This window comes from Octodon degus, unplaced genomic scaffold, assembly GCF_000260255.1.
Source record: "Octodon degus isolate 3935 unplaced genomic scaffold, OctDeg1.0 scaffold00072, whole genome shotgun sequence".
NCBI lineage: Eukaryota > Metazoa > Chordata > Mammalia > Rodentia > Octodontidae > Octodon > Octodon degus.
The window spans coordinates 4,287,184-4,314,399 of record NW_004524648.1 but is presented as its reverse complement, the minus strand read 5'-3'; the positions used below and the strand labels follow the sequence as shown (position 1 = coordinate 4,314,399).

The 27,216-nt window shown below is 52.7% G+C and overlaps 3 protein-coding genes across 5 annotated transcripts in view; 1 reads left to right on the top strand and 2 right to left on the bottom strand.

The window, feature by feature from the left end:
* Positions 1–450: 450 nt before the first annotated feature.
* On the bottom strand, positions 451–5,878 carry Abhd15 (abhydrolase domain containing 15). Its single transcript, XM_004635386.2, has 2 exons — positions 4,921–5,878; positions 451–2,431 (listed from the first exon to the last, which is right to left on the bottom strand). The coding sequence occupies exons 1-2, from the start codon at positions 5,781–5,783 to the stop codon at positions 1,906–1,908; spliced, it is 1,389 nt and encodes a 462-aa protein (XP_004635443.1). The 5' UTR covers positions 5,784–5,878; the 3' UTR covers positions 451–1,905.
* Positions 5,879–7,421: 1,543 nt separating this feature from the next.
* On the top strand, positions 7,422–11,471 carry Tp53i13 (tumor protein p53 inducible protein 13). Of its 3 annotated transcripts, XM_004635385.2 has the most exons (7): positions 7,422–7,679; positions 7,875–7,943; positions 8,171–8,212; positions 9,926–10,054; positions 10,185–10,382; positions 10,495–11,050; positions 11,129–11,471. In XM_004635385.2, the coding sequence occupies exons 1-7, from the start codon at positions 7,506–7,508 to the stop codon at positions 11,239–11,241; spliced, it is 1,281 nt and encodes a 426-aa protein (XP_004635442.2). In that variant the 5' UTR covers positions 7,422–7,505; the 3' UTR covers positions 11,242–11,471. The 3 variants fall into 3 exon arrangements, with proteins under 3 accessions (XP_004635442.2, XP_023575699.1, XP_023575700.1); XM_023719931.1 differs by having other exon boundaries at positions 7,422–7,943; XM_023719932.1 differs by lacking the exon at positions 8,171–8,212 and having other exon boundaries at positions 7,422–7,943.
* A 281-nt stretch (positions 11,472–11,752) lies between these two features.
* The window catches only part of Git1 (GIT ArfGAP 1), a 16,369-nt gene continuing 905 nt past the window's right edge, over positions 11,753–27,216 (bottom strand). The window contains exons 2-21 of the mRNA XM_012515619.1: positions 25,559–25,646; positions 21,499–21,663; positions 20,991–21,103; positions 20,768–20,873; positions 19,985–20,202; positions 19,808–19,902; positions 19,440–19,482; positions 17,112–17,160; positions 16,344–16,416; positions 15,733–15,830; positions 15,226–15,337; positions 14,958–15,091; positions 14,660–14,812; positions 14,312–14,542; positions 14,168–14,221; positions 13,962–14,048; positions 13,791–13,864; positions 13,489–13,671; positions 13,305–13,368; positions 11,753–13,147 (exon numbers count right to left, since the gene is read on the bottom strand). Of these exons, the coding sequence (XP_012371073.1) occupies positions 12,935–13,147; positions 13,305–13,368; positions 13,489–13,671; positions 13,791–13,864; positions 13,962–14,048; positions 14,168–14,221; positions 14,312–14,542; positions 14,660–14,812; positions 14,958–15,091; positions 15,226–15,337; positions 15,733–15,830; positions 16,344–16,416; positions 17,112–17,160; positions 19,440–19,482; positions 19,808–19,902; positions 19,985–20,202; positions 20,768–20,873; positions 20,991–21,103; positions 21,499–21,663; positions 25,559–25,646 (2,353 nt within the window). The 3' untranslated portion in view covers positions 11,753–12,934. The remainder of the gene's footprint in view (positions 13,148–13,304; positions 13,369–13,488; positions 13,672–13,790; positions 13,865–13,961; positions 14,049–14,167; positions 14,222–14,311; positions 14,543–14,659; positions 14,813–14,957; positions 15,092–15,225; positions 15,338–15,732; positions 15,831–16,343; positions 16,417–17,111; positions 17,161–19,439; positions 19,483–19,807; positions 19,903–19,984; positions 20,203–20,767; positions 20,874–20,990; positions 21,104–21,498; positions 21,664–25,558; positions 25,647–27,216) is intronic.

Sequence of the window (27,216 nt, the reverse complement as noted above, 5' to 3'; positions counted from 1 at the left end):
AAAAAAAAAAAAAAAATCTGAACTGGCACCAGGAATATCTCAACCCAAGACTCGGGTGTGCCTTTTGGTATAAACATTTCTTTAAAATTGCTTTGCTCTTTGTGAGGTCAAACAAGTGTTCTCTGTCTCTTTCGTATTTTAGTACAGGGCCTATAAGGTCTCACTACACAGAACAGACTCGTAGTGATTCTGTTTTCAGCCTCCCCAGGTGGCACCCAGTCTCATTCGCCTGTCTCAGCACGTGTCTGCCTAAGCAGGTGCTTTAATTCACTGAACTATCTGGCTGGCCCTCAAGTGCCCTCTTTCTCACTGACAAATTAAAATAAAATTTCTGGGCTGGAATATAGTTTTGTGATAGAGTGCTTACCTACCATGGGCAAGGCTTTGGGTTCAATCCCCAACACCAAAATAAATATTTTTTTTAAAAACCTTTAAGGCAAGCTTTTTTTTTTTTTTTTGGTAAATACTGGGGAACAAACTTAGGACTTTGTGCTTGTCATTCAGGTGCTTATGCCACTAAGCTAGCTCTGCAGTCCTAGGGCAAGCCTTACTAAAATTTTTAATATAGAACCAGATCTCTCATCAAATAATAGTAACAGTTCAATCCAAACCAGGATATATAGACCAATATGTACCCTAGACCTTATTTTGCTTTTGTTTTCAGTGTTATTCTCATAGAACCAAATACCCACTTAGTCCCTGAGTGGTCAGATCCAGATTTTTCTGCCTTTACATGGATGGCCTTTTGAATAGCTGGGCAAAGCATGGTAATGTGAAACATTTATAAATCAGAGTGAGCAAACTTTTGGTGTTTTGTTTCCTCTGGTCCCAGATGTCTGTCCTGACTCTACAAAGGGAGAGGCTGGGGGCATCAGAAAAGGGAGTAACTAACAAGAAACTCTGAGTTATGAGGTCTATACTTTTTTTTTTTTGCGGAACCAGGAATTGAACTCAGGCCCTTGCACTTGCCAGGGAAGCGCTTATTCTACTGAGCCATCTTCCCGGCCCCATCTATACTTTTAATGACTTAGAAAAAACACACATTTCAGGGGAATGAAAAGAAATAAATAGCTCTCGATAGGCTTCTCTGGAGGAATACTGAGAAATGGAATTTGAAAGGGAATACATACTTGAGAAACTGGGTACTTGAGTCAGTATCTAACAGAGTCCTTAGACTCTGGGAAAGAGCACTTCCTATTCCTAAAATCCCTTGGGGCCCCTCCAGAGAAGCTTGAGGGCCTAGGCTAGAGTCCCAGATCAGCCCCATTCTCAGCTGAGATTGCCAGAAGCTCCCCTTAGAGAATGGATCGCTGAGCCCAAGGCCAGGTTTGCTCTTCTCGGCATTACCAGCCTTGGTCAAGCTGGCCCCAGTACTTCCTGCTCTGCTGCCTTTTCAGACTCAGGCAACTCCAGGAGCCTGGGTCCACAGCTGCTGATGCATTGAGTCAGAGCAGAGCCACAACCACAGAGCACATGGGGAAGTGGGACTGAGACACAAACATCCTGTCCTTTCTACATCAAGTGGCTCCAGCTCAAGAATCAGTTGTTGCAGTGATTATTTATGTGGGGCAGAACAGCCAAATGACACGCATAAACTCCTCTTCCCTGTAGTTATGGCTAGGAAGAAAGCATTTTCTCCTGAGTCCGTGGATTTAGAAGGTCTTATTCTTTGGCTTATGAAGTTGTTGGCAGGAGACATCAGGGATAACTAGGATGAGCAGGAATGTATCTGATAGAGCCCCGTGGGAGTTCCACTCAGCTGCGGAGAGTAGGTTTGCAGGTAGATCTATCTCTTTCCACAGACCAGTTAGAGAAAGAACAGAATCTGAAGCAAAGGCTCTGAAGCTGCCCCCATCCAGTCCCTACCATCTTTTTGGGGCTCCATATGCCTAAAAGACTAAAGTCTCACCTTGTATATGATCGCTTCCAGCTAAATATCTCCTCCAGATTGGGAGAGGGTGAGACCTCACGCTTCTGCAGGGTTCCCCAACGGCGACGGCCCCCTAAGAATGGGGTCCGGTGCCTGCTCAGCCCTTTCATCCTCTCTTCCATGTGGAAGAACTCAGTCAAGGCTCGGAAGGACTCTAAGATGACCTCATGGCTCCAGGCTGGCAAGGGCTCCTGGCGCAAAAAGCCACAGTGGCCTCCGTGGCGACTGAGTAGCAGAAAGAAGTAAGGGTTGCTGTGGAAGAGCTCAGCAGGCAGAGTATGGTCCGGTGGGCCACACACGGGGTCATCAGCGCTGCAGATGCACAGCACGGGCACAGCTGCCTCATCCACATCCCGGAGGGGGTCATTGCGATCCCAGTATGTGTCCCAGCTGATGGGGAAACTCTTGGTGTGGCAGAAGAGGGTCTCCTCAAACTCTCTCAGGGAGCGGCTCTTGAACAGCTTGCAGGTATCCACTGTGTCCTCCAGGGCTGTGGCATACCTGGTAGCAGGAGTTGAATGGGGAAGGGAGGGGAGAGGGAAGGAAGAATCAGAAAAACAGTGATAGAAGCTGCAGAGGAGTAGCCTACTGGCCAGATTCTCATCACTGAAGCTTTTTGAAGTTTTTTTTTTTCTTTTTCTTTTTCCTTTTTGTTGTGGTACCAGGAATTGATCTCAGGACCTTGCACTTGCCAGGCAAGCGCTTATTCTACTAAGCTATCTCCCAGCCCCTGAGTATGGCCCTTTTTAAAAGCTTTCATGTCATGGCCATCAGATTTTGCATAAAATGCAGATCTCCAAGGAAATGAATGGGAAGATCTGGCTGTGTGGGCTTGTATTCCTCCCTGTGTCACAGTGCACACCAGCCTTGTCATATATAGCATCACCAGTCCAGACCCCAGGGGCGACATTTGATTTAGAGGCAGCTTCTGATCTACAGGGACAGCTCTCCTCCCAACCTCAGCTCCTCACTCTTTCTAGGGAACTTGCTAAAAGCTGTGACCTCCTGGACTCTTTCCTACCCTCATAAATCACTGGAGTCACCCTGTTCAGTTATGATGTGTTGTTTTTGTATTTTTTCTATTTTTATTTTTTTAGTCCTTTATTTATTGATTTGGTACAGGGTCTCACCGTGCAGCTTGAACTCATAGTAATCCTCCTCTCTCAGCCTCCTCAGTGTTGGGATTACAGGTGTACACCACCACACCTGGTTTTGGTGGCCAGCTCAGTACTGGGATTGAACCTGGCAGATGCTTAGACCAGCTGAGCTATCTCCCCAGTCCTGTTTTTGTATTTTTATGTTAATATTGCTGTCCTGATATGACAACTGAGAGTGACCTGTGAACTTGATAAGATATATCTCAAGCAGATATTCCTAAACAACAATATTGTGTGGCAAGAAAGCAATCAGAAGTGTAATTAATTCATAAGAAGCATTCCCAAATAGGGCCTGAGAGCAACTGCCACAGGGAACAGCACTATTTTTGCTATTTCTAGCTCCCTTAAGAAAGCCTGGCATCCTAACAGGCCAGGGTGGGCAGCTCAGTCCTTTTGGTGGGTTAATCTGGGCAGTCTTTGCCATTTGAATTCAGTTGAATTTAATGTATGTTGCTTGCAAATATTGAAAGACACCGTCCCAAGTCTTCAACCACAAATTCCATGGGAATGGCAGCTTCTAAAGCATAAGTTACTTCTCCACTTCTAGCTGGTGCCCAGGGTCCTCACTGGTGGTGGTCATTTTGGAGTGGAAACTATGACAATTAAACTGCATAAGAACACCTTGTCCCTGGACTGCACCAGCCCTCTGGGTTGCTATGGCAGTGCTTCAGGCTGTTGTTCAGCTCAGGATTTGACCTTCTCAAAATAGGCAAACTGGGGCAAGGAAAAATCATCATAATTGCTGAGCATATTTATTGAGCACCTACCCATTGCCAGTCCTTTATTTAATGATCAGAACCACTTTGGGAACATGGCTATTGTGAATTATATTTAACTGAAGGGGAAAGTAAGTCTTAATAGGGTCTGGGAGTGGTGGTACATGCCTGTAATCCCAGCATTAAGGAAGCAGATAAAGGAAGATTGCTGTGTATTCCAGGCCAGTCTGGGCTACAAAGTGTGTTCAAGGCCAGCCTGAAATGGCTTAGTGAAACCCTGTCTCCAAAGAAAAAAAAAAAAAAAAGGTGTTGGTGTTAGGTAACTGCTAGAAATCCAAGATTTGAACCCAAGCAGGTCTAAATCCACATCCCAGGTCTTCCTTCTGCCTCATCCTCTTGTCATAATGCATTTGACCTCATTCCACACTCTCCAAGGGAAGACTGGAGTGATACTCAGGGCTTCTCAGTGAAAAAGTGTCACCCTGGTAATAAATTATTTTCCTTTTGGAGATTAAAATAAAAATCCATTTCAATATTTTTTAAAATTTTAAGTTAGCCTGGCAAGCTCAAGGTCCTGAGTTCAATCCCTGGTACAAAAACAAACAAACAAACAAACGAAAATAAATAAAAATTTAAGTTAAATGTTGACTACATATGCAGGATATCTGCCAAGTCGAAAGATTTTTTAATAAATCACATGCTGCTGTATTTCTGATCCCTATCACCTCCTGGCTCTGAGATTGTAAGGAAATATTCTAGACAGATAATGGGCTGTAATAGCCTCTAGAGCCCTTTTTGCTGACCTGCCCAGTTGCAGACTATAAATGTCAGGTGTCACCTCTGCTGTTGCAAGGCCAGGCACTCTGGTTGCTAGGACACCTGAGGACGTAACAGAGCTCCTGGGCATAAGGCCTGCTCTGCTCTAACACAGTGATGCTACATTATGTCTTTGAAACTTTCATTCTTGGTTCTATCTAGAATATGGAGTTTGGACAGCTTTGAAAAATGTAGGAGAACTTTGCCCAAACTGGCCCACACGTTTGTTTCCATAGGAGGCAGGGCTGTTTTCCAGGCCAGCCTGAGGCCTCCCTGCCCATCTTGGGCTTCAATTACCCACCTGCTGAGGGTGATCTTCTGGTACATCAGGAAGCCGCGCTCGTAAGGCCAGGGCAAGCCGGCCTCAAACCACTCCCGGCAGCGCAGCACAGGTGAGATGCAGGCGGCGCCTGTCATGTAACTGGAGGACCCGCACTCGCCTAGGTAGGACAGCAACAGTGCAGAGCCAGAACCCTCGCTCACGGCGAAGAGCGGGGCCGCAGGGTGTCGGAAGCGAATATAGGTGACCGCTTCTTTAAGGTCTGACGGGTCCCCAAAAGGCTGCAGTCGAGGGCTGACCAGTGGGCAGCCGTGGTGGCCACGGCGGTGGAAGATGACAGGGTAGTAGCCACGCTCCAGGGCAAGCAGACAGAGGCCAAGAACGTTGCGGGTGAGGCGCCCCCACGCGTTGGGGATCACCAGGAGCACCCCAGGGAGGCTCCCCGCACCGGTGACCCTGCGACCCCGGGAGCAAGGTCCTACCACCCAGTCCAGGGCTACCAACCCATCATCTGCCAACTGCAGGTACTCCCGGGCCAGCTCAGGCCCCGGCCCGACGGGCAGGACGAAGTGGCAGAGGGTCTGCAGGTGAGGCCCTGAGAGCCAGGGGCGTGGTTCAGGCTTCAGCGCTGCGGAGCGCCGCAGTGCGCGCAGCAAGCACTGGGCCAGCGCCGACGGCTTACAGAGGAGGCTGCAACCACCCGGCAGCGACTCTCGCCCGTCGCTGAACTGATCCGCGGGGCCTCTGGCGTCCACTTCAACGTGCTGGCCCAGGGTCCTGAGCTGGGTCCTCGCTCTGACGAAGTGCAGGAGTCTAGGGGCGAGCAGGAGGAGCAAGGCTAGCGCAGCCAGGAACACCCCGAGGGCGGCGCCCCACAGCGGCATGGCGCAGCCGAGAACTCCCGGCCAGCTGCGGGCAGCGGGCTCCGGGCCCCCTCGGCGAGCTCCCTGCTCAGCCCGCAGCTCCGCCTGGCTGTGACTGCCGCGCAGCGCCCAGCGCCCTCCGCGCGGGCTGGCGGGCGGGCGGGCGCGCGCGCTCGGGATTGGTCGCGGGCCCCGCAGAGGCAGCCAGTTCGGGTAGAGCTCCCCTCGCCCGCCCCCAACTCCCGCCCGCAGCCCTTTGTACAGTGATTGCGACAAGCTGGAGCGGAGGGTAAAAGGGGCCAGTGAGAGGGAGCAAGGACGTGTAGGCGAACCAAGAAATAGAGTAGGGGATTGAGAGGGGTTCAGTAGCGAAGTGGGGGTACCCGAAGAGGAGTTTAGGGACCCGGGGAGAGCATCAGAGCCCCCAGGCTCTGCCCTCCGTCCTATAAAATCTGGAGCTGACAAGGGAGGCGAGGGTGCGCTGCCTGCTCGGGGACCACTATTGCAAAGTGCCTGACGCGCAGCCCTGGGCCCTTCTCCCTGGGCTCCTAGGCGCAGCTGCAGCCAGGTCCACCGACCGCCCTCGTCCGGCTTCGCCATGCTCTTTGACCTCGGAGTTTGTCTCTGCCTGCCGGGACCCGCAACTGTGCAATGACCCGGCAGAGCCGAGGGCAGCACTAAATCGGCGAGCTCAAGGGCGGTCGTCGAGCTCTCGCCTTGCCTTCGCGGCAGGAAGCTGCGTCTTCCCGTGCAGGGATGGGGCGCTGTCCTGCAGACGACTCCTGTCCCGGCCTACAGCGTTGCTTCACATAGATCACGTCCTTAATAGAAAGAGTTTCTTCAGAAGCAGCCCCAGGTTAAGTAAGGTGAGGGAAAGGAGGGGACCTGTTTCCCACGCTCCATCAAGGCGGCTTGCCCGTCAGCTCAGTATTTGGTAATTACTGGAAAGGGTGGGGCAAGGAGCCCCTTGTAAACCAGGGACATGGGGAGAAGGGGATGAAATAACACTGCTTGCTGTTTTTAAGTTTGGGCATCTCAACTCTCACTGTACACTTTTGCTTATCTTTCCTTCAAAATCCCGAAGAGGGCACAGAGCTGGCGCCTGCTGCCAAGGAGGCCAGGCAGGGCTCTCACCTGGGGGCGAGGCCTGTAGCTGCTCCGCCTTGCAGGGACCAGAGGCGGAGTCACCACTAAGGTCACCACTAAGCGAAAGATAAGAGGGGAAAGGGGTAAAGGTGGGAAAAAAGAAGCTTCCTGCCCAAATCCGGTTTCCCGGGGCTTCTGGCTCTGGAGGGAGAAGGGTTCTCAGACCCTGTGATGGTCCCCCCGGGCTGAAGCCCTGTTTGCTAGGGCAGGAGTGCTGAAGGTGAAGCTCTAGAGCCAGGACCTTCGGCAGCTTGACTTCGGGATTCCGGCTCTCTTCCAGTTGCAGGACGCATCTGAAGCGTGTTTGCCAGGAGAACACACCAGACTCCTCCCCCAAGGCCATCCACTCCACTGGGATCCCATTTCCCGCCCTTTGCCCCGCTCCAGGATCCGACCCAGGCACTGCAGCTCCGCCCGCGCCAGTCGCGGGGAGGCGCCGGGGCTAATCCCAGTTTGAAGGAGGCGCCCCGTCAGCCCTGCGGCGATGCTCCTCGGCTCAAACTCACACACAACTTTTCCGGATTCGGATTTAGGACGCGTGCGCGCACGCTCGGCCGCTGGGGGCGGGGCGAGGCCTGGGCGCGCAGTCTGGGGAGGATGCGGCCAGGCGGCGCGCGAGCCGGGATCGACGTGGGCGCGCGGGCGGCGTCCGGCGCGGGGGCGCGCTTCCTCGTTGGCTGGGCGGCGATACTCGCTGGCATGGCGCCTCGACCGCTTTCGCCCTACTTGTTTTTCCTGGCAGCCCTGGTAGGGCTCCTGGGTCCCAGCGAGGTAAGGCGCCCCACTCCTGGGAAGCCTTCGGCCAGAGATCTCAAAGCGCTTTGCCAAAAGTTCGTCCTGGAAGGAGTGACGCGCCTAGAGGAAACTCAAAGTCCCTTCTACCCGCAACCCGTGGGCCTGGGAAGAGAGAGAGAAGGTAGGGCCCTTCTGAGGCCAGCGCCCCAGCTCTGCGCCTTGGACCCACAGGTGGTGGCTGAGCTGGTGGAGGAGGCTGGAGCCCGTTGTCCCGAGGGTCTATGGCCTCTGCCCCCACAGGTAGGGACCCTGAAGGGCCGGGGGAGAGAGGGGTGCAAACGAGTAGCCCAGTCCCTCTGGTCTCACTATACCTTTCGCGGTCACCCTGTGGGGACCTCTGCTGGTTCCTCCTGCTTCGGTTACTAATTTCTCCATCCCAGTCTTGATCTTCGGGCCTGGTGTCCCCTCTCTACCCTACACACATAGTGCTCCAGCTGCACTAAACCTTTTTCTTTCCCCGTATGTAGGTGTTACCAAAAGTGACCTACACGCGAGTGAGACCAGGGCAGGTAAGTACCAGGAGGCTGCAGCGTTGCTGTCGACGCCTGAGACATGATTTAATGCTTTCTGCAGCTTTCCTGCTTGTCAGTTCCCTTCCCTACCATTTTCTGCAGAAAGAGGCCAGGTTCACTCTTCAGAACCTATCAGTTAATCACAGCAACGCTCCTGCTTCTCTTCTCTGGCCATAAATTAATTTCATTTGAGTCTGTATCTTCAATTCCTGCTGGTCTACTCACCACACAAGCAAATGCCAGGCTCCTTCCCTTGCCCTACCTTTGCTCCAGTTTATTCTGCACACCTGGTCTATCCTGACCAGGTGCAGCCCCTGCCTGCCCCCCCATCCCCATCTATTTTCACAGCCCAGCGCAGCTGAGTCCCCCTGAGACTTTGTCTGATCCTATCAGCCCATCTTCATCCCTTTACATTCCTTTAGTACTTATAACTTGTCTCCTACAACGTAACAACTAACCACTTTGTGCTTTATTAGTTTTCCCTTTCATTTGCATTATGTCCTTCCCCCAGGACTGGGGATTAAACCTAGGACCTTCACACTGAGCTACATCCCAGTCCCACCCCCTTTTTGAGACATATTCTCACTAAGTCACTAAATTGCCTGAGGCTGGGGCTGGAGAGATGGCTCAGTGGTCTAAAGCACCTACTTAGAACAAGCTTAGCAAAGCATCAGGGACCGCGGTTCAATCCCCCAGCACCACATGCCAGCCAGCCCCGCCCCCTGGTGGGCTGAGCTGGCCACACACACCACACACACTCTCTCTGTCTCTCTCTCTCTCTCTCTCTCTCTCTCTCTCTCTCTCTCTCTCTCTCTCTCAAATAAATAAAAATTAAAAAAAAGTTTAAGGGGCTGGAGAGATGGCTCAGTGGTCTAAAAGCACCTACTTGGAACTAGCTTGGCAAAGCATCAGGGACGGCGGTTCAATCCCCCAGCACCACATGCCAGCCAGCCCCGCCCCCTGGTGGGCTGAGCTGGCCACACACACACACCTCTCTCTCTCTCTCTCTCTCAAATAAAAACAAAAAAAAAAAAAAGTTTAAAAAAAAAAGTTTAAAAAAAAAAAATTGCCTGAGGCTGGGTTTGAACTTGCAGTCTTTTTGCCTCAGCCTCCCAGAGTGCTGGGATTACAGGAATGTACTATTGTACCTAGCTACTGAGTTTCTTACATATTTCTGTAGGCAGAGTCCAGGAGTTCTCTTTTTGCTATTTCCTCCAGCATCTGGCACAGTGCTGAGTGCTGGTTTAATTCAACCAAGGTATAATGAATGACTGATAAAGTTTTATCCTGCGATTGTGCACTTGCTGCCTATGTGCCTCATACTTGGATCCTCTTGGGAAACTGACTATATAGATTAGATTGATAGAGAAGAGTTGGTCTTTACTTGAGGGATGTTTATCTTCTAGATTGTGGATCTGTAGACCCAGTGTTGCAGGAGCAGAGAAATACACTTGATCTTAGCCAAAAGGCTGAGAAGCTATGGGAGCAGGGAAATAAAGTGTGGTCTAACAGGGTTGTCTAAGCATTGTTAGCTCAGAGGCTCAGCCTTGAGGGGTGATATTTGTTGGAGAGGGGAGCAAAGGGAACTCGGAAGCAAAAGAGCCACTTGTTCATGCTGGTAGTCACTTTACAGTGGTCCCCAAGATGGGTGTACTTGTGACTCTCTGAGAGGGAACTGGGCCTGGGTTGATGTGTCTGCCTTTTCTCTAGGAGGAGGATGTCACCTTCCTCTATCACCCCTGTGCTCATCCCTGGCTGAAACTCCAGCTTGCCCTCCTGGCCCATGTTTGTGTTTCTAAGCCCTCACTCATCCCTGACTCCAACCTCACTTGGGACAGGGTAAGTGGATGATGAAAGACAGTGGTCTTGGCCATGGCAGAAGGGATCAGCCTGTCTGTGCAGGGCAAGGAAAATACAGGAGCTTCCTTTTGTTTGCTTTCTTAGCTCTAAAATTTACCTTGTTTCATAGCCCCTGGTGCTGACATCATGGGGGATGGCACTGGAGATGGCATGGGTAGAGCCAATCTGGGCTGCCTACTGGTTAAAGAGGAGGCAGCGGAGGAAGCAGAGGAAGAAAATATGGTTCCATTCTGACAGCCTTGCTCAGCCCTTTCCATCTGTGCCAAGCCACCGCAGAGGGAGGCTGTATCCAAGAGGCTGTATGCAGGTGAGTCAGGCCAGTCTGTCTTGGACCTATCTTGGCCTAGTTTGGCGGATGTCAGAGTCACTGGCTTATCTAAGCAGGACAGGAGTGACAAACCACTATTTTCTCCCCTTAGGCCCCAGCATTGGCCTTTGCTCTGCGTAGCTGGAGGCCTCCTGGTACAGAGATGCTGTCTAGAGGGCCCAGGCAGCGCTCTTCCAGTGGTGCCAAGAGACGGGGGCTTCGAGCTGCCCTGGGTCTCCAGTCCACTCCTGAAGGCCTGAGGGTTCCTTTTGCTTCCCCGTGGAGTTTAAAGGTCCAGCAGCCCATTTTGAGAACGCAGAGTGAGGAGGCTGATTCCCCATCTGTGCCTTTAGTCCCCTTGTCACCTGAGGGACCAATTAGCAATGCAAGCATCAGGTCAGAGGGTCAGACACCCAAAGCCCAAGGCAACCCAGGGGGGTGTGCCTGCCCCAATCAGGCTTCCCCTGCCCCTCGAGCAGCAGCGCCTCCACGGGCAGCCCGGGGCCCCACCCCACGCACAGAGGAGGCTGCCTGGGCTGCCATGGCCCTGACTTTCTTGCTAGTATTGCTCACACTGGCCACGCTCTGCACGAGGCTGCATCGAAATTTCCGCCGGGGAGACAGCGTCTACTGGGGACCCACAGCGGACAGCCAGGACACTGTAGCTGGTGAGACCTCTCCTCCTTACGTCTGCCCAAGCTCAGCCCAATGGCTTGCTTGCTTTTGACTGCTACCCTTCCCCACAGCTGTGCTGAAGCGGAGGCTGCTGATGCCCTCGCGTCGAGTCAAGCGCTCCCGTCGGAGACCCCTGCTCCCGCCGGTGCCAGACAGTGGCCCGGATGTGGAGAGCTCCGACTGACTCTCCCTAGCCCTGCCGCTGGCCGGGTGGGCTCCTCTGCTGTGCATCTAGGGCCTCTGCCACGTAAGCTGCAGACAGGGGCGCCCCCTGGTGGCACATCCAGCAGCCCGGCTACATATTGCAGATACTGCCTCTTTGACAGTGTAGGTTGTGTGGAGTGGCCAGGAGAGCCATTCCTGACCCTCTTGCCCAAACTTGTTTCTAATTAAATTATTTTAGTAGAGCCCGAAGCTAAGCCTATGCATCTGCCACGTACACACACTCCCCTAGAACACTTCTAGGACATCTGGGTTCGTCATCCTCCCCCACCCCTTTCATGGCTCTTAGTGTCTTTTATGCAATTTATTTTGAAGCTACTCTTCTGAAAGGTATTTCCAACAGTGGGCTTTCCTGATACTGGGTCTTCAGACGCTCTTTTATTTGCTCCACGCTTCTCTTAGATTTTCTTCTTTGGGAAAGGTGTGCCTTCAACCTCTCCTGACTCCCAGTTTCCTAAGCATGAGATGCAACACATGTTCACTTATTTATTTTTGATACAAATGTACATGACACACGACCGTCCACCCACCACCACAGGTAGGGCTGGCCTCTTGGGGGAGAGGTGGGTCAGGAAGAGCTGGTGGGTGCTGTTGTCAGCCTCCAGCCTTCCCAGGCTGCAGTCAGGTCCCCAGGCTTCCAGAGGGTGGGGCCACCTTAGGTGCAGGTAGTGATGTGAGTACTGGCCTCGCAGAGGTTATGGGGAAGGGCTCTCAGGTCCACAGCCACCAGCTGAGTTGGGGACCCCGGGGAGCCAGCCCCAGGCTCGGGTGCTCAGCCCTCTGCCTGGCCAGCACTTTTCCCTCTACAAAGGAGGGGAAGGAGAGATGGAGGGAAGTGGTTTTCCTTTTAAGTTCATAGAATAGGGGCACGAGTGGGGACTGTGATAAGAGGCAGCGTCAGGATCAATCTGGTGATCCCAGCAGTCTCTGGTCCCAGTGAGGGGAGAGGAAGACTCCTCCTCCAGTGCTGGTCCCACTGCTCTGGTCCCCTCGCCCCTCAAAGCTCCAGGTGAGCCAGGCCTCCCAAATGGCACTGCTGCCCACACACTCACACGCAGGGACACTCAGTTACCACAAAGTTAAAATTAAGGAGTTGGGGAGAAGAAAGAAAAAAGATTTTCCAGTGTTTGCTGCTGGGGACCCCAACATACTAGTTGGGGCCTGTGCCCTAGGCAGGGGCCGTTTGGCATTAGAGGAGAGCAGCAAGAGGGCTGGTGGCTACAGGGTGGGGACATCCAGAGAGATATGTACAAAGGAGGGGGATGCCCCCACTCAGCCCCTAATAGGGCTGAACTGGCTCATGGGGGTAGGCTGCACATAGGGGAACAGCCCCATGTGGAGTGTCCCCATCCAACCCTTTGCTAAAGGTGAGGGGCTGGGAGTGATGCCTTTCAGGCCCCTGCACGCAGAAAGGGTGGGGTACTATGTACAGGGAGGAGGTACATGGAATGTGGGGGACAGAATGTCCTGCCACACCACCTCCCCATCCTTGGGGCTCCAGGAAAGTGGGCACCAGGGCGCCTGGCTGCCAGGGGAGAGTGGCAGCGCTAAGGGCACTTGTGCCAGTGGCTCTGTTGGGGTAGGTTAGTGTCTGGAGTGGCCCAGTCCCCATGGTCAGTGAGGTCCCAGGGTGTGGGTGAGGGCAGGGAGTGTAGTCACTGCTTCTTCTCTCGGGTGGTAATGGTGACCAGCTGCTTGGCGGCCTTGGCGATGTCATAGGCGCACTGGATCACCTGCTGAGTCAGCAGCTGGAAGTCCACAGGAGCGCCAGGCTCTGGGGGCACTGTCTTCCGGCACTCACTCTGCAGTCGGTAGGCGCTGGCATTGAGCAGCCGCAGAGAACTGCGCACAGGCTCCAGGGCTGGCCTCTGGAGAGAGACAGGAGGGTGGGAGGAGGCTGGGCTTTGGACTTGAAGCCATGTAACTTGATCATAACACCCAGCAGGTATATTATCTCCACCCAGGGAACAGATTCCCTATGCCTGCCCCACCCTGTGGGCCTCCTGCTCCTCTCTGATCCTGTACCTTTGGGAAGAGAGAGGCCATTTCAGTCACAGCCAAATGGATCTTCTCTGAGCAGGGCACAAAGCTGTGGGGGACAGGAGGGGATAGATGAGGAAGGCTCCTCAGGAAGGGTGTCAGGGACGAAGGAAAAGGGCCCATCTGCTTCCCTCCCTCACATATACAAACCTACCCCATGCACATATACCTGTCATGTTTGAACTCCTGAGCTGCCCGCAACAGCTCTTGAATGTTCTTGGTGACCTGCTCTGTCTTTAGGATGACATCCTCGGTGCTGGGGAGCCCAGGATCTAGGTCCCCATCTAGGCTCTCCAGCTCAGGATGGAGATCATCCTCCTTGCCCAGCTCTATGAATCGCTTCCCTTCCAGCCTGAGTCGCAGTGTGAGAAGAGAAAGCTGATTCGGCCATGGAGCTTGCTGCAGACACCCAGGTCTGCTCCACCTCTTCCCCTCCATGTGCCAGGGCTGGGGGATCTAAGGGAGCCTCACCCAAGCAGCGGATCCCCACTCTGCGTGTTCTCATAGTCACTGTCAGCACCACTGCCATGGCGGGAAAGTTTGCTCTGGAGGGCATGGGGGAGGACCAGAGGTGAGTGTGCATTCCTGGTGCATATAGCCTGCTCCCCACTGTCCCCAGGAGCACTGGGCTGAAAATGTTACCACATGACGGCTTCCTTCCTGGGAGCACGATAGCAGTGGGGAGGAAGGAGTGAAGGGCACAGCTGAGGCAGACACACCCTTCCGAATCTGAAACACAGAAATAACCAAAGTCAGTCTCGCCTCTCTAGCTCCAGCACCAGCACAGCCTGATACCTATTGGGATTTAAAACCTGTTAGTGCATCCACCTTTCCCAGGCCCAGCTTACCCGGTAAAGGCCAGCAGGGACATGCACAGAATAGACGGCGTCATCCTCCAGCTCCTGTGGGTGGGGGTAGCACCGTGGACATCACAACAGGCCCTGTGGCAGGCCCAGCCCTGTCTCCCCACCCAGGATGCACAGTTAACTCACAGTGCTGTGGAAGGGCTGTAGCCGTGTGGTAAGCTCGTCTCCAGGTGCACCCCCAAAGGGCTTCAGAGCAGAGCCTGGCTCATACATAGAGAAGGCCTGGCGGTCCCGGCGGTGGGTGCTCCCACCAGGTGCCATGGGTGTGTGCTCTGCCCGTTCACTGGGGAGTGGGGGTGTGGGCATGGGCCCTGGTGGCTGCCGGAGCTGCAGGTTCTCTGCTTGCAGCTTGTGGATCTGTCAGTGCACACAGTGGTATCCAACCCTGGATCTGGGCAGGCACCCTACCTCTGAGAGAAGGCACCCTTCCCTCCCAGTGTCTTGAATTCCCTAACCCCAGGCTGCGGCCCTCACCTCCCTCTGCAGTCTTCGAAGTTCATCACTCAAGCTGCTGTTAACCTTCATGAGCTGCTGCACTTTTGCCTCAGAGGTAGCCAGGGCCTTCTTTAGCTCCAAGTATTCCTGAAGCGTCACGGCCCCATCAGACAGATCTGAGGAGTCCATGCTCTGCACAGAGAAAGAGAAACTGGTCAGCCATGGGGATAAAGAACAGATGCCCTTGAAGGTGGGAGCAGCCCCCTGTGTCCAAGGCTCTGTGAAGAGCTGGGGCTTCACAGGGGCAGGTGGGGATGAGTAGAGACAATGCTCAGACCCGGGCACGGTTGTTCCGAGTGGCACCAGTACTGCGTAGTGGCTCTTGGTCTGTGTCCTCGTCGGAGGCCACACTATCATAGTCATGCTGGTCGTCAAGGTCACTCTGGCTCCTTGTAGACAGCTCCAGGTTGTCTGAGGACACAAGATCTGTTAGACAGTGCTCATTCGGCCACAGAACCCATTTTTTCATGTCCCCTTGCAAAGGGAGCCACCCAGAAGAATATCCTGGGACCATGGTGCCCACAACCCTGCTCAGGGCCTTCCACCTGTGGGGCTGCTCAGGCTCTTGCCCTGCTGTCTCCGCTTGGCCTCACTGAGAATATCAATGATCAAGGTGGCAAACTCCCGGGCATTAAAGCGGGCCAATTTCTGTCGCCCCTGCAAGGCAGAAAGGACCAGGACAGCATAAGAGACAAGGGGCCCCTTATATCAAACCCATGGGGATGGGGACAAAGCAACAAGGCAATGCCCTGTCATCTGATTTAACCACAACTACAAAATTCCAATCTTACTTCACCTGGCTAGTCAGCAGCACAGATATCCAAGGCAAGGCCAGCCCAGCACACAGAGGCCGAATCACCACCTGAGCCTGCTTACCAAGCCCACAGAAGGATGGCCTCTTCCCCGCTCCAGAATGTGAGGGCCAGCCAGGCCCTGAGGAAGACCCCAACAAAGGGTAGAGAGCTGACCTGCACCTGCCCATGGCAGGTTGAGGAAAAACAGGGCTCCCAAGAAGGGAACAGCCACCCAGTTCCCCTCCCCAGCACCCTCACCTGATTCCGTGTGGCTGAGTATTCTGGGTTAACTGGCAGGAATGGTACAGCACTGCGCTCTGTCACCAGGGTGCTGTGGTTTTGGGTAGCCAGCCACACTGTGGAGGAGGGAAGGGAGCACATCATTTGCCACGGCAGGGATTCCAGGGTGGAAATAGGAAGTGCTATCCTTCCCACAATACCCCAAGCTGGCAGTCTGAGTACAACAAGGGGTTATCATCAAGCCCAAGAAGCCAGGCTGGGCTAGGGCAAGGATGGGTGAGGCCACTGGCAAATGAGGAGTGGAACAAGGCAAGTCCCGCCAGGCCAATCCCATAGTTTGGGCTGGAACTCGGCTGTGGCTTGGAAGGAGTGATGCAGGGGGGTGGAGCAGGACTGGGGAGGTGGCCAGCACAGTGATGAGACTGGCCCAGGGGTTGGGGGTGGGATGGGCTGGCTCTTCCAGCTGAGCACACTCTGCCCAGTGAGGAGCAGCCAGCCAGGCTCACAGCTGGTAGGGGCTCACCAGCAGGTAGGGTTCTGAGACACCTCACTTCTTTTTAGTCCCACTGAAAGACCCAAGCCCCTTAGTAGGCCCCTCCACCCAGCTCTCTATGCCAGTCCCTACTCACCAGCATCATTTTCTCTTCTGTCTACCTCATCATAGACGTCCATGGCAAGTTCTTCAAAAAGTCGGTTGCTGAGCTGGAGACAGAGAAGGTGCCCCAGGTTTATAAGATCACCGGCCCCACAAGCCAGTAAGGCTAGCTCACCAGGTGTGGGAAATGGCTTGTGTTGCCCAGCCTAACAGCCTCAGAAGCAGAAAATGGGTAGGGATCTACATGCCAAACTCCAGGGAGAAGAGGCTGGGCCAGTTTTTCCTTGATATGTCAGTAGTGGAGATAACACCCTAGGAGTTGTAACACCCTGGAGTGCAAGAAAAGCCAGAGTCAAAGACAAAGGCATGGGGGGCTGGGGAGATGGCTCAGTAGAATACTTGTGCTTGCCTGGCAAGTACAAGGGCCTGAGTTCAATCCCTGGTTCAGGGAGAAAAAAGACAAAGGCATGGGGAGGTCACGAAGACTGGTGAGGTGGTGTGGGCGGAGGGAGTAAAAAACTTGGCTAAAGCTGGGCATGGTTGTGCACACCTGTTATATCAGCACTGGAAGGCTGAAGCAGGAGGATTACAAGTTTGAGCCCAGTGTGAGCGACTTACTGATTTCAGAAGATTCTGTCTCAAAAAGAGTGGGGTGGGGAGACACTAAGGCTTTGGGTTCTACCACCTGTACTGACGGAAGAAAGGACAAACTTTGAAAAGGGTGATTGGAGAGAGGAAGAGGGAGCAACAGCATGGGATGGGGGCCAGCTTCCAGTAATCATGAGCCTATGAGCAGACTCACCGCTTGCAGCTTCTTCTTGGCAGCTTTGGCCAACTCAGATAAATCCAGGCTGCAAATAAAGCAGGGAGAAAGGGAAAGGCCAGGAATGAGAGGTAGCCAAGCCCCTGCCAATGACTTCCCAAACATGCAGAGATTCTCAGGAAGATAAGACCCCCCCAGTGCCACACATAGGGTACCTCCCCACCATACCCAACCTCCAAAGCCTGCTTCCCAGCAAGCATGATATACCTCTGAGACATGCACTTTTGCCGAGATCTAAGTCCAGAGGAAGGCAGCAGAGGGAAGAACAGGACAGAGGCAGCAATTACCCGAGAGCAGGGTAGCACCGGTCTTTGTGCACCAGGCTCAGGCCTGTTTCCACACATGCCTGACCCTCAATGTACAAAAGGGAACTCATCTGCCCTCGACCTGCTCCCCTTCCCACTTGTTCTTCCTCTGTGATCTATCCATCAACTGACCTAGGAAGTCATCTGAGGTCTCCCTCCCCTCCAGCGTCCCAGCCAAGTCTCCTACTTCTAACATTGTTTCCTTTGCCCGGGCTTTCACATCATTTAATTTTTTTAAAAAATGTATTTGGTACAGGGTCTTACTATGCAGCCTGGAATTGTAGTGATCCTCCTGTTTTCAGCCTCCCCAGCGCTGAGATTACAGGTGTAGCCCACCACACCCAGACTCTCTTAATTTTTAAAATTTATTTATTTGGTACAGGGTTTCAATATGCTTGGACTCATAGTGATCATCCTGTCTTAGCCTCCCTAGTGCTGGGATTACAGATGTGTGCTACCACGTCCAGTTTCAGTGGCTGGTATGGCAAACCTGGAGTTATTTTTTGAGATGAAGTCTCACTAAACTGCAGAAGTACCCTTGTCGCTGCAATCCTCCTCATTCTCAGAATCCCATGTAGCTGGTATTACAGGCATGCAGCACCACATATGGCTTTCAGCAACCTCCACCACCCATCCTAAGACATCTCAGTAATAGGTACATATTGCCCACTTGAACCATACTTCATCAAAAAGCTCACCTAAATATGCTATTTTTACGTAATATCTTATTTGATCTCAGTTCAGAAAAAGGGTGGTAATGTCAACTCCATTTCCAAGTGAGATAACCAGGCTAGGAGAGATTAAGTAGCTTGCTGCAAGTCACACAGCCAGTAAGTGGCAGAGCTGACTTCACACATCCATGATAAGAACTCTGTCCTTAGAGCTTGCTGAGGCTCACAGATCTGATCATTCTCTCGCCTGACTCTAATTTTGCTTCACACTGCCTGCAGTTCCTGGCACTTCATTTCTAACCTCTGCTCTCTTGCTGTGTGCGCTCCCTACAGTGGGCTATAATGCTTCCGTCTGGTCTCAGCTCCCAAAAGGCAGGGATCATTGTCTGTGTAACCTGTGTCTCCAGAGCAACAGCTGGCTTTGAGAAGATGCTCATTCAGCAATCTACTGGATATATGTACATATGTGGCATGTTTACTACACACACACACACACACACACACACACAGAGGCAGAACCACACTAGGGAAGTAGAGCAAAATCTACAGAGGAGGTCTGGATTTAGGGATCTGAGCTGCCTAGGCCTGACCATCCCATCTGTTCACCTAAGCCCTGGGTGGGTGGAGGAAGGAGGGAGCCTACAGTCCCTAGATCCAGGCCAGGAGCCACCTGGCATAACTGTGTGGCCATCAGAGGGCCACCAGGTGGCACCAGCATTTTTTTTTGGGGTGGAACCGGGGGTTGAACTCAGGCCCTTGCACTTGCCAGGCAAGCGCTTATTCTACTGAGCCATCTCCCTGGCCCCCAGCATTCATTCTAAGAGCTGAGTGTATGTGTGTGTGTGTGTGTGTGGGGGGGTCCCTTAAGGCCTGGTGCTTGGGCCCCTCAGATCAGGCACAGAAAGGCCCCACCCACACCTCTGTCCAATTTGGGAGCCCATCAGGTATCTCCTCTGCAGTCCCAAAGTCAGCCAGCTCCATGGAGCCCATGTTCTGCCAGCAGAGCAGAGATTTTATATTAGGTTAAACGGCAGGTCACAACCTAGGGATACACCCTTGTACCCTGAGGCCTTTCCTTGCACTCAAGTTCTCCATATATTTGACAGTCATAGGGCTCAGTTGTGCTGACTACATTCTGAACTGGTATTTCTTAGCTACCTTAGAGCCATATCAGGGAGAACTGGGCTTTGACTCCTGTGCTTCCAGCCCAAGAGTGAAGGGTGGGGTCCTGGGACCCCACAGTCTGAGGAGGATAAGGAATGGGGCTCTGGGGTCAGGTACCCTCATGGCATCAACTAGCCTCGAGGAACAGTCATCAGGTGGACACTCACCTGTCAGCCATCTGTGGGATGATGTAATGCCCATTCTTGTGATCTGAACAAAAATAAAAATGCCAAGTCACTGATGCTAAATGGCCTCAGCAGCTGGGAGCCCACCTCACTGTTCTGAGTAGGGTTTGGCACCCACAAGTGTAAAGAAAGAAGGACATGCTACCCCAAGAGCAACTGGAGCTGGACCTAAGGCCCATCCTACTCTCTAGTACCAGCATGCTGCAGCCTGATGCCTGCAACAATTTCATAGGAGTCAGTTGCTTAGCAACACTATTCCCCAGCTGGCTTTGTCACTATGGAACCTGCTGCTGGGGTGTGTCTGGGTCCCACCTGCATGGTCCAGCCCAGCCAGCCCACACTCTGCTTACCCGGCTTGCGTCCACAGAGGTAGAAGGCCAACCGGTCAGTGAGTTCATACTGGCACTCAACTAGCCTTTCCGCCAGTTCATGGTGCCCTGCCTGCCTGTGGGGAGGGGCAATGCTCAGTCCTGGAGCAAGGGCCCACCCCCTACCCACCTAAGCCTTACCTTTCAGTTGATCCTCACCTGGCATAGTCGATAGGTGTGCGGCCGTTGACATCAGGGGAGCCAGGGTCAGCCCCATACACCACTAGCAGCTCAGCCTGCAGTATCTGCCCTGCCTTGGCAGCCACATGCAGAGGTGTGGTACCCTTCTCGGGGTGGAAGAAGTTGGCCTGGGCACCCAGGGACAGCAGGCGTAGACATGTCTCCAAGTTGCCTGTCCTCACGCTTGAGTGCAATTGCTGTTAAGGAGCAGTGTGCAATAGATACATATGTGCACAAGGCACACACCCCATGCCCAAGCTGTACCTGGCCCAGGCCACTCCTGGGACTCCTACTAGCTTCTAGGGATCCAGCCAAAAGTGGGCCTTGGTGGGGAGATCAGAGGGCTTCTCACTAGGAGTTAATGCCAATGAATAATAACTGCTGCCAGTCACCATCTACCATGTGTTATGTGCTCTGCTTGGAAAGATATCTGTGAGGTAGATGCTATTACTACTTTCTCATTTTACAGATGAGGAACCTGAGGCTCTAATTAGCTAAGCAACTGCTCTGAGTTTTTCCAGTTTTTGAGTGGCAGCTGAGAGACTCTACCCTTGTGTGATAATCTGGCCACCTACAGTTTAGCAGGGCAATCTTGCTCCCTTGATGTGCCAAGAATTTAACAGGGCAATCTTGCTCCTTTGCTGTGCCCAGAATTTTTCCCTTACTTGGTTGCCTCTGGGGCCGAGGGCTTGGTAGTGACAAATGTCTTGGGCCTAGGAAGAGCAGAAAAGGTCCACCCATTTGTTGTGGGGCCCTTCAAACCTTGCTGAGGTCTTTGGCAGTGACCCCATCATCGTCCCGGCAGGGAAGTTTATGCACAAATGCCAGCATCTGGTACTTGGCCCTGATGAACTCTGACTTGATGGGGCTGCATGGAGCACACAGGAGACAATGGGGAGCAGAGCAGGGGAGGTGGGTCATCCAGCCACCTCCTGGCCCATCCAGAGCACACAGACCTGCCCACCACCTCTGCAGCCCCACTCACTGGACTTTGTCTTGGGGATTGGCTTTGCGCCGGCCACTCTGTACTTGTGCGGGGTCCAGCAGAGAGTGCTCCCAGATGGAGTTGGCTCCATTGCTGGCGAGCGTGTGCACCATCTGTAGGGAAGAGATGCCAAGTGAGAGTGCCCAATGCTTGCTGGGTACCAGGGGAAACATGCCTTAAGTGCCTGCCACGGCTGGAAATGGCATGGAGGGGCCTACTGGGAGTCTGCTCTCCACACCAGTCAGGCCACCCAAAGATGTGGGTCCTGTTTGGTGCTTCAGGTCCCATGGTGGGTGTGCCAAGGTTCAGAGAAGTTAAAGTAACTTGCTCAGTGCTACCTGTCCAGGCTAATAAGTGGCTAGGCTGAGAGCTTCCTTTATGTATGGGGTTAATGGAAGAGCTCAGGATCAGGCTCTGCCCCAGGTGTGTACTGCCCTGTATGTGAGTGTGGGGAGAAATAACCATGCTCTGTGCATGGGCAAGGAGAATCATTGACCCAGCTTTGTACCTGCAGAAGTGTGGGAGGCCAGGCGCTGTGGCGAAGGTGCTTGACAATGGAGATGTGACGTCCCAGGCTCCGGTGCACACTGCAGCACTCGTCGCACACCAGCACACCCCTGCTGATGGATGCCCAGCCAGGATCTGGGGATGAAGGAGTGGGGACAAGGGTCAGCTGGAGTCAGATGACAGGACAGCCAAGAACTCCCCAGTATCTACTTTGGGCCTGTATGTTTAGTGCTTCATGAATATTCATTCAGTAGGTCCACAGCAAGTCTAGGAGCTAGAAGGGGACTTCCCGCAGGGCTCACAGCTAGAGATTGACAGAGCTGTGACCTTTCCAACACATTCTTGCCTCTCTGGGGACATGTGGTCCCCAGAGCCTATTCAGTAGGCACACTGCTGCCTCCCTGTAACTACCTCTCCAGATTCAGTATTTCCCCAGGCAGCAAGGCTGCTGCCCCAACCATGTACTAGGTAGTCCTGTTCCAGGACAATGGTGTATCCCTCCTGTATCCAAGATGGCTGCAACCTGCCTGACAGACCACACCTTTCTGCAGGCTCCTGCCCTTGCCTCCATACTGGCAGGTAAGACACCCTTTCAGGCCTGAGTCGCCTGTCACATCTCTGTGGGCTAAAGTCCCTCCAAAGAAGGATGGATAGGGAAAAGGAACTAATCTTCAATTTTTTTTTTTTTTGCGGAACCGGGGATTGACCTCAGGCCCTTGCGCTTGCCAGGGAAGCACTTATTCCACTGAGCCATCTCCCTGGCCCCAAGGAACTAATCTTGCTGAGTGCCCACTGTGTATCAGCTGGGTGTTTCATGTATGATGCAAGGGAAGAAATGCTATTCTGTTTTACAGATGAGGACACAGTAGCTCAAAGAGGTCGGAGGTCTTGTTCAAGGTCACAAAGCTAATGAGCAAAGTTGCTGAGATGTGGCAGAGAGACCAGGTCCACACACACTGTTGCCTTCTGTCCCTGGAGTCCCCAATGGGCATAAATCCTGGTGGCCAATTTCTCCTCTGTGGAGAGGTGAGCTTTGGAAACAAGAAGAGGGGCTACTATTGGGTAGGAGCTCCCAAAGTCCTAAAGGGTAATGGAGATGCCACCCATTCCAGGCCACTCTGGAGAAGGGGAGGAGACAGCTGCATACAACTCAGGCTGCTGAAAGGTCATGGGGGAGAAAGCAGTCATTGTGTGCTCCTTGAGAGGGGGTAGGGCACGGAGTCTCTTTCCCAAGACTCTCTGCTCTACCCAGGCCCATGCCCAAGCTCACAAATCCCTATTTGGGGGTGGGGGTGGCTGGCTCTTGGTTTGCCCACAGCACTCATGGTAGTCAGCTGTACCATCCCCCATCCAGGGAGGGAGTCTTGGGGTGATGAGAATCTCTCTAACCCAAATTCTCAGGCCCTTCCCCTCCAAGAACTCCCATCTAGGTTTCCAAGAGAACTGTAAGAGTCAGGGGCCTAAGGCTTTCCTACAGTGAGTATCCCCCCAATAAAGCATGGCAATGGGAATTGAAGACAGCTCAGACTTTGAATCTACTAGGCTTCTTTAAGAATTCCAGAAAACAGGGCAATGAGAGATGAACAAAGTAACAGCTATTCATCTTCCCAGGGGGCTGATATCAGGGCTTATAAGGAATGGACTAGCCATCTATGCCAAGAGGGGGAGACTTAGGCCACACTTTTGTATTGGCACTGTCACAAGTCAGGCACCCAGGCATGGGAAGCTCCCTCCCCCAACTCCCAAACATCACTGGGTGAGGGGGTCTGCCTGCCAGTTGTCTCTGCCAGCCCGGACAGGAAGCGGGAAATGATGCAGCCTAAATTCCTCTTGTTGAAATGGTGGGGCTTCCTGTAAGAGGGGAGCCGCCCTGGCCAGGATCATAAATGGTTTGTCCTGAGGCCTCCACCTCAAGCTTATTGCCCTAACTGGAAAAGTTAGGACTAGAAATGCCAGCTAAATACACAGGGCCAACTGCCCCAGAGCGCCAAGCTGTGTGCAAAGCAGATGGGACGAGCTCCTGGTTACAGCAATGTCCAAGAGTTTACTACCCCAGGAATGGGATCCAAGGCACATCCTTATGCCTGAAAGAGGGGTCTTTCCTTTCCTTCACGGTGATGAGGCACACTGTCCTGGTCTGGGCCACACTGGTTCCAATTCAGTGCTGGATGACACAAATGAGAAACTACCCAAACTATTCTACCTACTTTCTGTACCCAAGTGCCCTTGGGTCTATCTAAGCAGGACTCCCAACTTTTCCTAAATATAAATGTCAAGAAGGATTTCTTTTTAAAAAAATTTTTTTTATGTATTTGTTACAGGGTTTCACTATGCAGCTCAGACTCATAGTGATCATCCTGTTTTCAACCTCCCAGCACTGGGATTACAAGTGTGTGCCACCACGCCCGAACCTGGTAGCTGGCTCAGCGTGCCCAGAGGTGAGGCTGGTACGGCATGTGGTGCTGGGGACTAAACCCCAGTCCCTGCACTTGCCTGAGGAGGCGCTTAGTCTGCTGAGCTATCTCACTGGCCCCAAGAAGGATTTCTAAAAGTCAAACAATTATTGTGTTTTATTTATTTATTTTGCGTAACCAAGGATTGAACTCGGGCCCTTGTGCTTACCAGGGAAGCGCTTATTCTACTGAGTCATCTCCCCAGCCCATTATTGTGCTTTAATGACTCCTTGTCCCCAAGAAGCTCTCTGGATCAAACTTGGAGCAGAAGGGACAGGAAACATAAAGGTTAGGGGTAACTTCTTTCTGACTTGATAGTCAGGGTATGGGTCTGTTAAATAGGGGTAGGAAGAAGGAGGGGTCTTGGGATAATAGTAATTAGTGCACACAGGGAAGCCTCTACTAAGGTAAATTTATGCCCCTAGTTGGAGCCATTGGTGGTCTCTAGAGTTAGTAGTACTGCACTGAAATACTAGCTTCAGGCCTCTCTTTCCTGAGATAAGGAACAAATCCTCAACAGCCAAGAAGGAAAAGCCAACCCCTGAAAGTAGGTAAGAATAATCTACCAACAACTGGGACAGAGGTCAAAATGGTGGTTACCTTTGTGGGCATGGACTGGAAGGGAAGGGCTCAATAACACCTCTGAGAGTAACAGAAATGCACATCTAGACCACAGTGGTGGTTATGCTAGTTTACACATGTAAAAATCCACAGGATGAACACTAACGTGCAGGTATTAGGCTATATGTAACTTACATTTCAAGAGAAGAAGAAGAAAAGCCCACCATTTACTCTACCCCAAACTCTACATTATGAAGAGACAAATGACCCTACAGGTTGCCAGCCCTTTTCACCCAAAGGACGAGCACCTTCAAGTCTTGACTTCTGTGCCCTGAACAGCCAGAGTAGAAAAGCTGATATGGAAGCCCATGTGGCAGAATAAGAGGAGGCAAAGGAAGGGGGAAACCAACATTCTCCAGGGGACCGTTCCCTCAAACACTCTCAAGGTAGGGAGGGACACATATGGCATCTGATGAGGGCTCACAAGCTCCCACAGCAGCCATGCCATTTCCAGCTGCCCTGCAACATACACTGACCCTTAGATGTATGGGCTCTTTGGGCACTAGCCGCATCTCACTTCTCACCTGTCACCGAACTAAGTAACTATAAAAACATCATGATTCTACCTCTAGGGCTGGAACTGCAGGGCTCATATTACAGTGAGAGAAACCTGTGATTCTGGTTGGAGGCATATACAAGGAGATCAACACTGGATCTGGACTCTAGACTGCTGAGTACCTTCATACCTTTCTGGCCTGAGATGCTATAGTCCCAGGTTAAAAATGTCACTGTCTGCTAAGGTCATATGGTATATAAGGTGGGGGTATAGAATAGTTCTGACAAGAACTGGAACACCTGAACTTGCCAGGCACTATGCTAGGTGTTGGAGTGGGATGATGAATAAGAGTCTGTCAACATCTTGCCCACTTTACCATCTTTCTGACCTGCATTCTGGATTGGGGAAAAGGAGGTACCTGCAGCACAAACACTTTTATAAGATAAAGTCTGAAAATAGGAGCTGGGCTCTCCAACACCTCTGAGACATACCAAGCCCACTGGGTACCCTGAGGCTCCAACCAGACCTCCATAGACTATGAGGAAAAACAACACCTTTGCAGAAGTACCTGACAGTCTTCTGTCCCAGAATTGAGAAAAGAGGTATAGAAATAGGAAGGCTCTGAAAAATCTATTTCTTTGTTTCACAGTTGAGGATACTGAGGCTGGGGAAAGGAAAGTCCTGTCAAGGGTCACTGAGTAAGATGGAAACAATGGCAACACTACGCCCAGGTTCCCAGATGGAGTGTCTATTAAGTAACCCCCATGCCCATCCCATTGAGGACTGAATATCCTAAGATAAACAGAAGGCAAAGTCTCCCCTTAATCCTGGCATCCCCAGATCAGCCCAAGGATACTGAAAGGAAGTTGGTTTCCAGATAATTAGGGATAAGCATATCAACTTCAGGATAGTTCAGGCCTCCCCCAGGTCATAACCACCCACAACATATTTTGTGTCCTTGTGCCTGCCAGTTATCACAGCTCCCAAATATCCTAGCTTGGATCACAAAAACTACCAGGCCATCTGTGGGGCTCATCTTGTTGGGGTCTGGGACTATCCAAGAACTGGCTAGAAGTTATAGGTTCCCCACACAGCACTCCTCATCCTCACACTCATGTTCACAGGTCCCCTGGAGTTCACTAACCATGTGAGCCTGCTACTTAGAAAAGGAGTCATTTCTAAAAAACAGGATGGACAAGGGCCAAGAGCATCTTTTCCCCAGGCCAGCTGCTGAACCCCATTACTAGCTGCGTCCTCCCATATCAGAAGGGAGCAGCCTCTTGGGTCACCATCCCTCACTTCCTCAGCAAAACAAGGGATTTCACAGCAGCACAAACCTAACTCTGCTGGGATAGAAAGGGGAAAAACTGCATAAGTACTACCAGAAGGCCAGCCAGGAAACCACCTGGATGCTGGTTGGGGTGGAGGTGACCCCTTGTCACCAGCCCATACTCAATTCTGGCCAAACTAGGCTAGGGGATCAAGAGCGATCTGTGCATAGGCTGAGGCAATGGCAACCCCAGCTTCTCAAACAGGCTTTACTGAGAACATGAAGAGCCGGGTCCAGCTGTTCCCTGCTACCAGAAGGCTTGGGGATGCTTCCAGGGAAGATGCCTAGGTTTGGACTATATCTAAACACCAGGCCCCAAAAGAAGCCCCAGCCTGGGGAACCAGGGACAAGGAGTTCTAGGAGTCGCCACCCCTTCAGGTGCTCCTGAAAAAACTACACCCAAGACCCCAGCTCATCTGCTCCTTGCCCTCTGCCACTCCAGCAGACACACGGACCATACCAGCAGCAGGTGCAAGACCCGGGGGTGGCTCCGAGATGACACAAAACCACACTCGTGTCCACTTCCTAAACCCTGTCGACCTCTGCCACGGTTCTAAGGCCACCCTAGATTGGCGCTTCTGTCTGTATATAGAGGTGGAGGTGGGAAGGTAGCTAGCTGCCCGCCTCCCTCAGACTGCAGGGTGTGAGGCGGCGCCGGGAACGTCCTTCCTTGGTAGGTGCACTGACTACAAGAAACCCGGGCCCCCCCAGGCCCGCCCTCCCGCCAAGGACTCGGTTCTGCAGAGGGCCGGGCGGGAGCCGAGGCTAAAGGCCGGAGGCCGCAGCCCCCCGCCCCGCCCCGCCCCGCCCCGCCCTCCG

Coding starts and splice junctions, on each gene's coding strand:
- Abhd15 (XM_004635386.2), bottom strand. CDS start 5,783: ATGCCGCTGTGGGGCGCCGCCCTCGGGGTGTTCCTGGCTGCGCTAGCC. Junction 2,432..4,920: donor CAGAAGATCACCCTCAGCAG/GTGGGTAATTGA, acceptor TCCTGCTACCAG/GTATGCCACAGCCCTGGAGG.
- Tp53i13 (XM_023719931.1), top strand. CDS start 7,506: ATGCGGCCAGGCGGCGCGCGAGCCGGGATCGACGTGGGCGCGCGGGCG. Junction 7,944..8,170: donor TATGGCCTCTGCCCCCACAG/GTAGGGACCCTG, acceptor CCCCGTATGTAG/GTGTTACCAAAAGTGACCTA. Junction 10,055..10,184: donor CCAACCTCACTTGGGACAGG/GTAAGTGGATGA, acceptor CTTGTTTCATAG/CCCCTGGTGCTGACATCATG.